General features: G+C 50.9%; 1 protein-coding gene across 5 annotated transcripts in view; it reads right to left on the bottom strand.

The window, feature by feature from the left end:
- The window catches only part of MCC (MCC regulator of WNT signaling pathway), a 433,623-nt gene that overhangs the window by 21,484 nt on the left and 399,053 nt on the right, over nucleotides 1–13,086 (bottom strand). For all 5 annotated transcript variants that reach the window (XM_032335530.1, XM_032335533.1, XM_032335531.1 and 2 more), the window contains one exon: nucleotides 3,916–4,150. In XM_032335530.1, the coding sequence (XP_032191421.1) occupies nucleotides 3,916–4,150 (235 nt within the window). The remainder of the gene's footprint in view (nucleotides 1–3,915; nucleotides 4,151–13,086) is intronic.

Below are 13,086 nucleotides of genomic sequence, written 5' to 3'. Positions count from 1 at the left end.
TGAAATATAGATGTTCTCACCCTCCAGTGTAGGAAAACACCTAGAGGGCACCCACTACGATTTGTAATATTCAGATCAGGGCTGGGGAGGCATTAGACACGCAGAAGGCAGTGTGCTCAGTGACTACTCAAAAGCAGCCCCCCAAACTTCCCTAAAGATGAGCTATAAAACCAGCATGAAAGATGTTTCCATGCACGGAAGCCTTCTCATTGTTTTCCCTTACAAATAGGATTCTGAAGGTTCTCGCAATATTGCATAACTGAGCCAAGGGGACTAGTCACACCCAGAACAAACATATAAAGGCAAGCTTGAAAGAAGGAAACATGAACCCATGAGTGCCAGAAATGAAGAGGGAACTCTGCCCAAGACGAAAGGCAAAGTGGCCATAATACAAGCCAACAGAGGTTTCAGGCCAGTATGGAGGCCCTAGGACCTGGGCTTCTGGCACCAGAGTTAAGGGCAGGGCAGAGAGCCAGAAAGGAGGCCCCCCTACATGAGCAGGGACGCTCCAAGTACTGCCTAGAGTAAAAGACTAGATGATTTCCTTTTTGGAGATGTGATGAGGAAGCCTATCCCTCGCATCCGGGTGGGAAAAGCAAGAAGAGCCTCTTTCTGAGGAATCGAAACCACACACTTGTCGTATGTAGAGATGAAACAGGATTCCTAAGTCTCGAACGTAATAGAAACCAGCCCCAGACCTCTGTAATCCATGGGTCCCAACAGATCCATGCACAGAACCACGCTGTAGGGACATCTACAAGCCAGGACCCACAAGACATGGAAGACACCATCTCCACTGATGGTGAGCTGGTAGGCACGCCCTCCCCTCGACCCACATGAAAATGGAACAAATCACGTGAGACAGAATCAACATTTATGAGAACCAGAGATAACAGGTGAAACACTAGAAAATAAATATTTAAAATGAAGAGTGGTGCGGAGGGGAGGAAGAGAGGACTCTGATGTTTATCCTTCACAGACCTCACAGGAAAAGGGCCCAGAGCCAGAGCACCAGCTATGGCTGCCTCTAGACCATATTGTGGGTTATTTCTCACCCAACTTTTTAAAATGTTTGCTCTTTTTAAAATTTTTTAATTAATTAATTGAGAGAGAGAGATTGGAGGAAGGAAAGGGGAGAGAATCTTTTTTTTAAGATTTTATTTATTTATTTGACAGAGAGAAAGATCGCAAGTAGGCAGACAGGCAGGTAGAGAGAGAGGAGGAAGCAGGCTCCCCGCTGAGCAGAGAGCCTGATCCGAAGCTCAATCCCAGGACCCTGGGGCCATGATCTGAGCTGAAGGCAGAGACTTTAACCTGCTGAGCCATCCAGGCGCCCCAGGGAGAGAGAGAATCTTAAGCAGGCTCCACGCCCAGCACAGAATCCCAGGCGGGGCTTGATTTCAGGACTGTGAGATCATGACCTAAGCCAAAATCAGGAGTTGTAAGTTTAACTACTAAGCCACCTGGACATACCATTTCTACTCTTTCAGACAATTTCTAGGATGTATACACATTTTATTTTCAAATAGCAAAGGGAGTATTTTATACCACCAAAAATGTCTTTCCTGGCCAGAGTAACTTGGAATTTATCACACATGTTGGCTCAAATATAAAAAGGAAATACTTAGGGGCACCTGGGTGGCTCAGTGGGTTAAGCCACTGCCTTTGGCTCAGGTGTCCTGGGATTGAGCCCCATATCGGGCTCTTTGCTCAGCAGGGAGCCTGCTTCTCTCTCTCTCTCTGCCTGCCTCTCTGCCTACTTGTGATCTTTCTGTCAAATAAATAAATAAAATCTTAAAAAAAGAAAAGGAAATACAACTCATCAGGAAAAAGTCTTTGGCCAAATCAAACATGATGACTGGAACACAAAACGAAAGGGCAGCCTCACAGCTCATGCCGCAGGGCACAAAGACTCACAAGCAGGGCTCCCGAGTGGGGAGAAAGGTGCTGTAATCACAGACCCAGTGCCCGGCTCATGGGCAATGAGAGGAGAAATCAGCCAAGGTTGCAGGAGGATTCCCCAGACGGAGCAGAAGTCAGGGTCTGAGCTGAGTGGGTGGGTGGTGATAAGCCAGCTCAGACGCAAAGGGCTCATTCCTAATCCGCTGCCACTGCCCAAAGTCCTCCCAGGATTCAATGAGACTCAAGACTGAGCCGCTGCCAAGGACAGGGACACATTGAGCAAGGCCTTGAGGGTGCTGGGCTGACCACTGCTGGTGTCTCCTCTTTCCAGAGGTGAGTTAACCAGAGGGCGGCCTGCTCTCTTGCAGGGACAGTGGTGGTTTCAACAGGAGACGCCACTGACGAGCTATTAATACAGTACTTCCTCGACCCACCTGGCCCAAAGGACCTGCCTCTGGTCCCCAAGCTGGCTTCTGTCCCTGAGAGCCCTTCCTGTCTCAACACCTGGGGGCCAGAGACACTGCAGAACCCAAGGCTTTGTCAATCAGGCCTTTGTGCACAAGAGAGTGGAATTGGGAGGGCAGGCTCGGGGACTTGGCTCCCAGCTCCTACTTGCCACATCCGCAGGCCTTACAAGTGCCCACCTCTGCCCCAGGCCTGCTGAGACCTGGTGGCAGCCCTGCGGGACCGCGCTCCTGGCCAGTAGTTATCCTGTTCCGGCTCCAGCGGAACGCACACAATCCAACACAGTGGCCTGAGCTTCCCGAGTTCTTGCACACCTCACAGGTAAGGACAATCCTCCCAGACCGCCTTCACTTCCAATACCAGCCACAAATACTGGGGGGTCCCCGGGCCACTTGCCCTTCTAGCCAACTCGGGGGCGTGCACAACCCACTCGGATCAACAACTCATCAGGAAAGTGCTGTACTTAAGATTGGGGCTTTACCACAGCGGGTGCACATGGGGGTGCCTGGAAGAGCACTGAACGCAGCTCTTTCCTGAGCCTCAGTGCCTAGGGACCTTACTGGGGTTTCATGACTGGGCACGATGGATGAAATCATTGGCCACAGAGGGAAACTCAATCAGCAGCCCTCCTTCCCTCTTTGGTCAAGGGGTTCAACGTCCAGCTCTGTAATCACAGGCCCCATCCTTCTAGGGATAGCCCAGGTGCTGGCTTTCAGGGGGCTGGCCAGTAGTGGCTGCATTAGCATAACAAAGACACTACTCCCAGTCAGGAAATTCCAAGGGTTTGAGGAGCTCCCAGGGGGAGCTGGGAATACAGACCAAGAATGTTCTTTACCATCCCACAGCTGTCTTCTGAGAAAGCACTCAGCAGCGAAGGCCCCATTCTTGGCACCCCTGGCCACAGCCATGCAAAGTGTGTCCTATGGAAGGGATGGCTATGTAACCACTTCCCAATGACAGGGGCTAGTTGTTCAAGAACGCTGCCCACCCCCCCTTTCCAGATGCCAGAAGATAATGCCAGGATCTTATCAGGAAGCGTGGATGTGAAGGGCACTGACCACTTCCCTGAGGGGGTCAGGATGCTGGCGGGCTCTTCGTGGCACGGAAGGGAAAAGGACATCAGGGCAGTGGGGGTCTCATCCAAGCGCTGCACCCGTCCTCACCCCAAGCACCTGGAGGGGAGAAGTCCTTTTACGGGGACAGGGGCTGCTCCCACCTCCAGGCACCTGATCTGGCTTCTCCTGGAGAACGAGGTGTTCCAGAGCGGAGCTGAGACACCCTGAGGCCGCCTCCGGAGTTCCTCTAACCCTCCAGGGTCAGACACACGGAAACTAGTCAGTGCCCCAGACACACGAAAACTAGTCCTGTCTACAATTGAGGCTCTGGCTGTCCTCCAGGGGAAGGTGACGGAACCCCGGCGGGTTGATGGGTCATCGTGGCTGACCGGTCATCGTGGCTGACCTGCTTCCAGAGGGCCTTTTCCTGTCTCCCCTGGAGGACCCGGCAGCACATGGCCCCAGGCTGCCTCGGACCCCAGCCCCGAGGTACCTTCATGGCCATCAGCTCCTGCATCAACACCGCGTTCTCCAGATCCAGCCGCTGGCTGTCCCCCCGGGGCTTCACGTCGTAGCTGAGGGGGTCGATGTGGATGCTCTCCAGCTCCAGCATGGTCAGCTTGACTGCGGCCCTGTCATTCCGGAGCTGCTGGATGTAGTCCTTCAGTCTCTGCTCGTCTTCCTTAGTGAACTCCGTGTCGCAGCTACTGGCCGTGGAGCTAGTTGTGCTGAGGAGACAGAGCAAACCTCTCACGATTTCCGGCCACTGAGAACGGGTCTTGTCCCGGACTCCTTTCCACACCCCATCTCTCCAACGGCCTTCCATGGTACCCCCACCCCACGCACCTCCCAAAAAAGCATTCTTTGTGCCATTGGGCCATTGATATTACCTTTTAGGAGAGAAATCAGTCTGAAGAATAACAGAAGTGCCTACCCCCTTTAACACAACATGTGGACCCTAAGAAGGAATTCTAAGGAAATAATCCCACAGAAGCAACAAGATACAAAGACATTGTGTGGCGTAGATGACGTAGTTAATTTGGTACATTCCAAAAGAAGGCAAGTTGCATGGACATTTCAGGAGTAATTATGACATGGTGGAAATATTTTAAGTGGAGAAATAGGATAAAAGTAGTATTTGATTTAAAAATAGCCATATATGTGGGCCGGACTTAAAAAAAATAAAAAAGGATATGTTTAGGAACAAAGTTGAAGAACAAAATAGCTATGGTGTGATGTATAGATCCGTGTGTGTATGTATTCTCTCGTGTAAACACACGTCTAGGACTGCAGTAGCAGTCCCCTTCGGGTAGGAGCTGGAAGGTGTGGTGGAAAAGGGGGAGTGGGGTACCATGAAACAAACCTCCATGTGTCTTGCTACTGTGACAACTTAGAAAGCAGGAGCTCCTCCCCCACCCCCTCCCCCACGCCGCTAACCGTGCCATTCCTCCTGGCTCATGGCTGAGTATACTGTCCATCACAGGGACCCAGGTCCAACCACAGGGCCCTGGAAGCCGTATTGAATGGTGATGGCTGCCAGACCTGAGGAGCAGTTAGGATGACCCCTGAGAACACAGCCGCCCCTGAAGGATTCTGTGTCACCCAGGCCACCACGCGAAGGTGAGCACCACAGGAAAACTGAGGCTCGGGCTCTTAAGAGGGCACTGACTTTTTCTGGCAGTGGGCAGGCTGTCCCCACTGGCTCAGAATGAGGCCCTCTGCACCCTGTCAGTCCTCAAACATTAGAGACCAGTGTGGATCTACAGTTTCTCTGGACCTACTACTGGTCCCACCGACACTTGACATAGCCCTCATGGCTCTGGTCTTGGAAAGACGTTAGAATATAAGCTGGGGCCCACTGAACTCTCATCAAAACAAGCCAGGTTGGCACGATCATCTCAGTCACTACAGATTTGGTAACTGAGGCTCTGAGATGTTAGGTGGCTTGCCTGGTCATGAGGCTGGACATTAGTATACTTGGACTTGGGCCAGTGTCTTCTCATTCCTCAGGCCCATCCTCCCAAGACTCCTGTTGGTAGAAGCTGTGCCAGGAGCGAGGAGTGGTCCCCCCAGCCTGCTGGCTGCTGGAGGCCCAGGCCTGCCTCCTCACCTCACCCTGGAACCCTAACAGGCACAGGACACCAACTCAGCAGATGCAATGGCCCCATAACCTATGACCGGGGACCATTCCACTCTTATGTGCAACACATTATCTAGAAGATGGGACTTCTAGAGATAAGGGTGAGGAGAAGGGATGAGCTGGAGCCCCGCCATGCAGCTGCCCGTGCACGGGAGGGAGCCAGCATCCTGGGGCTTGGGTGATCTTTGAGTCAGAAAACTCCCACTAGAACTGCAAGTTCCTGAGCACCAGAGACCCTTTGGGGCCACTCTCCCACCCCACCCTCTTCACCCCAGGGAGGCATACCTCCTTACAGGTTCTGATGATTCATTTCATGCGGCAGCAGGGCTAGTCTATAGCACCCACGTGCGTGGCCGAACACCCACCTAGATGTCACTGTGAAGGTATTTTTTTAAAAAATGTATTTAACATTTATTTATTTAAGAGAGTGTGAGTAAGTGAGCACGGGGGGAGAGGGACAGAGGGAGAGAGAGAGGAACTCTAGCAGTCTCCCTGCTGAGCAAGGAGCCTGACACAGGGCTTGATCCCATGACCCTGAGATCATGGCCAGAGCCAAAATCAGGAGTCGGACGCTCAAGCGACTGAGCCACTCAGGCACCCCGAGATGTAACATTTAAATCATTCGCTCAGTAAAGCAAACTACCATCCATGATGTAGGTGGGTTTCGTCCAATCAGTTGAAAGCCTTAAGAGAAAAGACTCAGGTCCCCCAAGAAAGAAATTCTGCCTCTGGACAGCCTTCAGATTCAACACTGCTACATCAAGACTTCCTTGGGTCTCTAGTCAGTGTGCCTGCCCTATAGATTTAGGACTTGCCAGTCCCTATAATTGTATGAGCCAATTCCTTAAAATTAATCACTCTTTTCCCATATATACATACCACGACTTCTACCCCCATTGGTCCTGTTTCTCTGGAGAACCCTAATACAGAGGTGTTATCTTGACCTGTAACCCAAGCACCTTTCCACTTGGTAGATTTACAGGAAGCATGACTCAACCTCCCTGGGCCTACTTCCTCATCTGTAAAATGAAGTCGGACTGTAAAGGGTTTAGAACAGTGCCTAGCACGCAGTAAGCACTCAAGAAATAAATGTAGCTATCATTCGTTTAAGCGATACTGGAGGGCCACGGTGAGGTACTCTCCTAGGCCCTAGAAAAATCTCTGCTCTCACAGAACTCATATTCTAGCAGGGGAGACAAACAAGAAAAATACAGAGTACATCAGACAGTGAGAAGTACCACGGAGAAAAATGAAGCAATTACGGGAAGCACAAAGAGAAGATGGGCTTATTCCGCGCAACAGAGCTGTATGGAGGACCTGCATGAAAAGTTACATAAAGTAGACCTATGGATAGAGTAGACTCACAGGACGTGAAAAAGGGAGCTGTGTGGATATTTAGAGGAAGAGCGATCCAGGCAGAGGACACAGCGAATGCAAAGGCCCTGAGGCAGTGAGTGTGGCTGAGCTGGAGTCAGTTAAGGGAGAGGAAGGAGGAGAGCTGCTCAGAGAGGAGGGTGTGTGTTGGGGGTGGGGGTGGTAAGGTCAGGGCACCAGGTCCTGTCAGGTTTTATAAGGGTTGGCTTTCCCTCTAGAATTAGAACGGAAGCCATTGGAGGGTTTGTGACAGAGGCGTGATGTGATCTGCCTTTCATCTTAATAGGATCCCTCTGGCCTCTGGGCTGAGGAGAGGTACAGGGAGCCAAGGGCAGAGGCAGGGGGACCCATCCTGGGCTCTTGTGACAATCTCAGGAAGAGTTGGCAGAAGCTGGGCGGCAGGAAGGAGGATACGGTTATTATGATCAGTCACCGTTCCTGTGGTTTCTCCAGCTGCATTTTAAAAAGGACGAGAAAGGGGGCGCCTGGGTGGCTCAGTGGGTTAAGCCGCTGCCTTTGGCTCAGGTCATGATCCCAGGGTCCTGGGATCGAGCCCCACGTCGGGCTCTCTGCTCAGCGCGGAGCCTGCTTCCCTTCCTCTCTCTCTGCCTGCCTCTCTGACTACTTGCGATCTCTGTCTTTCAAATAAATAAATAAAATCTACAAAAAAAAAAATAAAATAATAAAAATAAAAAAAAATAAAAAGGACGAGAAGGGAGAAGCAGCATCACCCTCTGGCCAGAGCACTTCAGGTGGCAATTTCATAAAGAAACAAGCTGCTCAAGAGAAGCAAATGAGCTAACAGTAGCCCCAGCAGAGGGCACTGGGGAGGTCTTTGGGACTTGGGGACTAGGGGAACTTCTCCCAGGGGATGCTCAGGATCCCTCCCTCAGCAGCTGCCCTGCTCTGCAGTAAAGCAAGTCGCCCACAGCCATGGGAGAAGGCCTGCCTGGAACAAAACCATTCAAGTAGGACTCCGCGCTCACCTTCAAGGACTGTCAACACAGACCTGGAGGGACAGACATCTAAACATCCAGCAGAAGAACGACAATGAAACGAGAGCTGACTGTGGTGGTGGCCGTGTCCACAGTGCCTTCCACAGCGCTGAGCCTGGAGCTGTGCGCAGGGGCGCAGCAGGTCTGGACAGCGTGCACTGGGCAACAGCAGCACCTCCTTTCCAGGGACCTGCCAGGAGGCTTCAGGAACGAAATTGATTCCCGGGGAGTTGGGACTCTGGGCTGGAGGTTCCCTTTACAACCCTCGTCCTTCCTTACGTTAAAAATTACTACGGGGGCGCCTGGGTGGCTCAGTGGATTAAGCCGCTGCCTTCGGCTCAGGTCATGATCTCAGTGTCCTGGGATCGAGCCCCGCATCGGGCTCTTTGCTCAGCGGGAGCCTGCTTCTCTCTCTCTCTCTGCCTGACTCTCCGCCTACTTGTGATTTCTCTCTGTCAAATAAATAAATAAAATCTTTAAAAAAAAAAAAAAAAAAAAAAAAATTACTACGTCAAGAAGACCATGGAGATGAACAAATACCCATGTATCTACCACTCAGATGAGTTTTTTGACATATCTTCTTTTCTTTTTAAAGAAATAGAATACTTATACTCCAAGAATGCTTTGTTCTCTTTTACGTAAAGAAATTTAAAAATCCGAAGGGCACTAGAAGCTTAGAGTTCTGTAATTATCTCACAGGCACTAAATTGATACTATTTGGGCAGACTTTCTACTCGACAGGGCTGGTGTGCCCAGTGGCGGCCAGAGTCGCTGCTGGGCTAGCTGTGTAGCTTGTTAGGAATGCACGCTCCAGCCCTCCCAACCCACCCCAAGACCTCTAGAGGGGGAACTCTGGGAGTGGACCCAGCAATCTGCATTCTAACATACCCTCCCCATCTCCTGAGGCACAGCCAGATTTGGGGACGACTGGTCTACCCCATAAGACAGGCGGGCGTTTGCACGGCAGTCTGTGGGGTAACTGGGCCGCCCTCCCCCAGAAAATCTCTAGGGGGAGGCCATACTCTCTTGGGCTGATCTGGCAGGTGCCAGTGGTTATGAGTAGATCTCTGACATCAGACAGATCTGAGCAGATGTTCTTCCTTTGCCTCTGCCTGGCTTTATGGTCCAGAGGAAATGACCCAGTATTCCCAGGCTGCAGTAAATGGGAATACGAGTAAGTCCCCCATCACCAGGCTGTTGGAAGGGAACGACGGGTTCCGAAGCAGGCAGGGCCGGCCAGTGCAGCACTCCTTCTGGGGGAGTTGGAGAAACAGCTGTGCCCACCTCCAGGACCTCCCTGCACAGACTCAGGGGCTCCCTCTAGGGATGAGAGCCACCTAGCAAGTCATGCAGAATACGGGGGCTGAGGGAAAAGCAATGCAGCAAGTGCTGGACGAGACTACCGAAACCACCTAGAATGTTCAAGGAAACACCAACACGGGTAGGCAGAGGCTGACAGGCTTTGGGGTGTCCCAAACCTCCAAGGGTCTGGGACCTGATACCTGGCCAGGGGGAAGGCCTTTATTTCACCATCTCTACCATGAGTATAGTTTTCAAAAAAGAAGAAACAAGATCTCTCTCCCCAGATGGACCCTTGTGGGAAGTTCAGTGCTCTAAAATGCTCTTATAGAGCAAAGTTTGATTTTCAGATACACACTGCATCCCTGAAGCCTCTGTGGCTTCCCTCCCTCCCTTCCGGGAAGCCAGCAGGGAATGGATCAGGGAGGTTAATTACAATTCTGCCTTGTGGCCTAATGTTCCACTGTGGAATAGGATTCTGACAGTGTGAAAGGCAGGGAAGCCAGCCAGCCTGTCCTCTGCCTCCTGCAGACAAAAGCACTGCCGGTCTCCCGAGGGCCTGCTTTTGCTGCTGGGCCCGGGTTAGGTCATCCATTAGCTCTCCCAGCTTGGAATGCTGGCTGGTCTTGGCTGTCAAGGGGGAATGAATCTCTGCTCACCCGGACCAGTCGCTCCTTGTGTCCAGGGTGGGAGGCCTGTTCTCTGAGAGGGATTTCAGGGATGGCTGCAGGTAGAGAACCCCAGCACACCCCAGAATGGTGGAACAGCCCATCTTTGCATTCTGTTCTGTTCCCCCCCCCCCCAGGAAGCTGGGCCAGGTCACGTGAGTTTCTCCTTTCCGGGATGCTCTGCGGGAGCCCCTTCCTGCTGGCTTTGCTCCACGTCCATGAGTTGCCAGGAATCTTCTGGCACACTGCAAAGGGGTGGCCTACAGCCAGGGGGAGTGGGGGGGTGGTCAGTGCCGGTGGCCTGGGACACACTACCCTTCTACCTGCCCTGGCCATGATGGGACACGGACTCAAGTTTAGTGAAGCAGCTGCCGGATTTCAGATATCTGGTCCTCTGTTCCCCCGCTTCTTCATATCCCAGCCTCAACCTCCAGACAACTCCCCAGCCTGTTTTTTAGAAGAAAAATCCATTTTTTCTGCAGCCTCCTCGTCTTGTCATGGCAAAAAGCTAGAATGGCATTTCATTTCTTTGCCACAAAAACCAGAGATGGGTTTTTCCTTGAGTTTTTATCAATGTCTTATCTGGCCCCCAGTAAGATCTCATTTCCACCAAGGCACAGCTCATTTTCAGAAGGAAAATGCCATCAGGCCTGGCCTTCTGTTTTGCTGAGCATTTTAAGCTGATTTGAAGGAGGGGGTCAGCCACTCCTAGGTGACCTCCCCCCCCCCCATTCCTCCAGACAGAGGACGGGCCTTGTCAACTGCCTGCACCTTGGAGTGTTGGCTGTGGGTAGCTCCCCACCCTGTCCGACGATTGTCACTAAGGACTAAAAACATCTAAACACAATCCTAACCTTTCAGGTCTATATTCTCTCAGATGGTTATCAGAATTCTCTGGGACAAGTGGAGGTTAAATGAAGAAAAACTATCTGACAAAACACAGGGAAAAGCTGGTGCCAGAAAACCAAAGTTCTCAAAACCTGCCTCGTTCCAGAAAGCTCCCAAGAACTTAGCTGTCAGTGGAAGTCCAAACGAGAAACAGATTCTATTTCCACAGTCATTTGTAAAGGTGTCCTTATAACAGTGTTGGAAAGGAGGCCTCTCTCAACCAAACGTTAACTTTTCCCTCATGCAGTCACTGGTAACACACTGAGATAAACGCTATCTAGGCCTCACAGCTACACTGTCGCTAACAATTTCCCGGACATTAGAAAAATTAAACATTATAATGATTTTCAACATCGCTAATAATTAGGAGACAGAAAGGAAAGTCTTAAGGGTATTTTTTTGCCCAGAGATCAGCAAAATCGAAAAAATCTATGCTACCCCGTTTTAGCAAGGGTTCGGAGGAAGAGGAGAAAAACATCATCATGTATGGAGGCTCTCTGACCTTGGAAACAATCACTTTTGGGCCAGCAAATTATGTTTGAGTTTCCCACAGAAATTGCACAAGAAGGACAGGCGTGGGGTCCAGGACGGTGGCTCTAATGGTTAACAGTGAAAAGCTGGGAAGTTGTTTGGATACATGAAGGACTGCCCTCCAGTGACAGTGGGAAGCTACTGACAGACACGAATGTCACATGGAAAAAAATTTAATACTAAGAGGAAAAACAAATTTCGAGAGAGTCCATATAATAGGATTCTCAGATTAAAAATTACATCTAATCATATTGTTAAAGATGCTGTGCTTTGGCCTGCTGGAGGAAGATTCCCATCTTCCATTTTCTCCTGGGACCCACCTCCTCTCTTCTCATCTGTGTGGCTCCTGTGGGAACTGCCATGGCCACCGAGGACGGGTTGGGGGTGGGGAGGAGGAGGACTTGAGCCCTGGGGCAAGATGTCCCAGCTTGAATTTTTTTTTTACTTGACATCAGTGAAACCAGCCAGCCTTAGTACACATGCAGGAGTTGTGCTGGTTTTCTGTCATCTGGGGTGTCTGCCTGCGGCAGGAAGATGAAGGCCGCGTGTGGGGAGCACAGGCTGGATGTGGGCAGCTCCTGTGCATGGAATGGCCTTCTAACAAGGCCCCGTTTATGACAGAATATGATTCTGTCATTTTCAGCCAAGGGTCTTAACAAAGGAAAAACTGGACAGGTAAAACTGTGAGAAATACATCCTGAACTGTTTGCAGTGTCCTTTCTAGTGAGAATCGTCCTATGGAGAATTTGATATAATGCTTGGATTTTAATTTAGTTTTACAATGATCATGCAGTTCTGGGACATCTGGCTGGCTAAGTTGGTTAAGCGTCTGCCTTTGGCTCAGGTCATGATCCCAGGGGCCTGGGTTCGAGCCCCACAGCGGGCTCCCTACTCAGTGGAGAGCCTGTTTCTCCCTCTCCCTCTGCCTCTCCCCCTCTCGTGTGCTCTCTTTCCTCTCAAATAAATAAAATCTTTAAAAAACACGTTTCAGGTCTCTACCTAGTCTTCATAGAGCCTAAAAGATAAATGACAAGGCCATTTGAGCAGCAGGCCTTAGCACCATGCTGTCGTGTTGAGGAATGTGTCTGAGCTGGGCTTCAGAATGTACTAGCACCTCTAAGCTTTAATCCCAAGGACTGTGGATGGATTCTCCTGATAGCTGGGATGAGAAAGCAACTCCTTTCTTCACAGGGATGAGAACAATTGCAGTTACAACAGCCAGATCTGGTCTCTGACTCCCAGAAGCTTGCTGATGGTGGTGGTCCAGGCTTTTCCTAATGGGCTGGCCATTCTAATCCCATCCATCTTTTCAAAGGACAGGGTTCCACTGTCATCAACCCTCCTTTCTGCTCCAGGGAGACTTCACCTAAGACAACAAGCTTAGAATGTGAACAGTAGGCATCCTGAGTTCCACTGCCCTTACTCCAACTTGGGGGTAAATGGTCAGCCGGCTGGAACCCTGATGCCTGGAAGGTGCCCGGCCGCTCCCCAGAGAAGCTGCAGTGACCAGACTCCCATGGCACACCATGATCCCCACCCAACAGTGGTACAGAAGGGACGCAGCTCTAGTCTCCATTAGGACAGATCTGCTGAGGCTTATTCTGTCTTGGCCACATGTCCTTCTGTAGATTGAGATCAATGGCTGTGCTTCCATGGAATTAACTGAAATTGTGAGGCTTGACAGGAAGAGTGGGCTCGACTAAGGATTCCCTATTCCCATCTCAACAATTTAGTCCCCTGGCCCCTCTGTTGTGAGATGCTGAGAAAGC

This window comes from Mustela erminea, chromosome 3 (genome assembly GCF_009829155.1).
Source record: "Mustela erminea isolate mMusErm1 chromosome 3, mMusErm1.Pri, whole genome shotgun sequence".
In the NCBI taxonomy this organism is placed as follows: Eukaryota; Metazoa; Chordata; class Mammalia; order Carnivora; family Mustelidae; genus Mustela; species Mustela erminea.
Note: the sequence above shows the minus strand (reverse complement) of the source record. Positions and strands in the feature narration are given on the sequence as shown.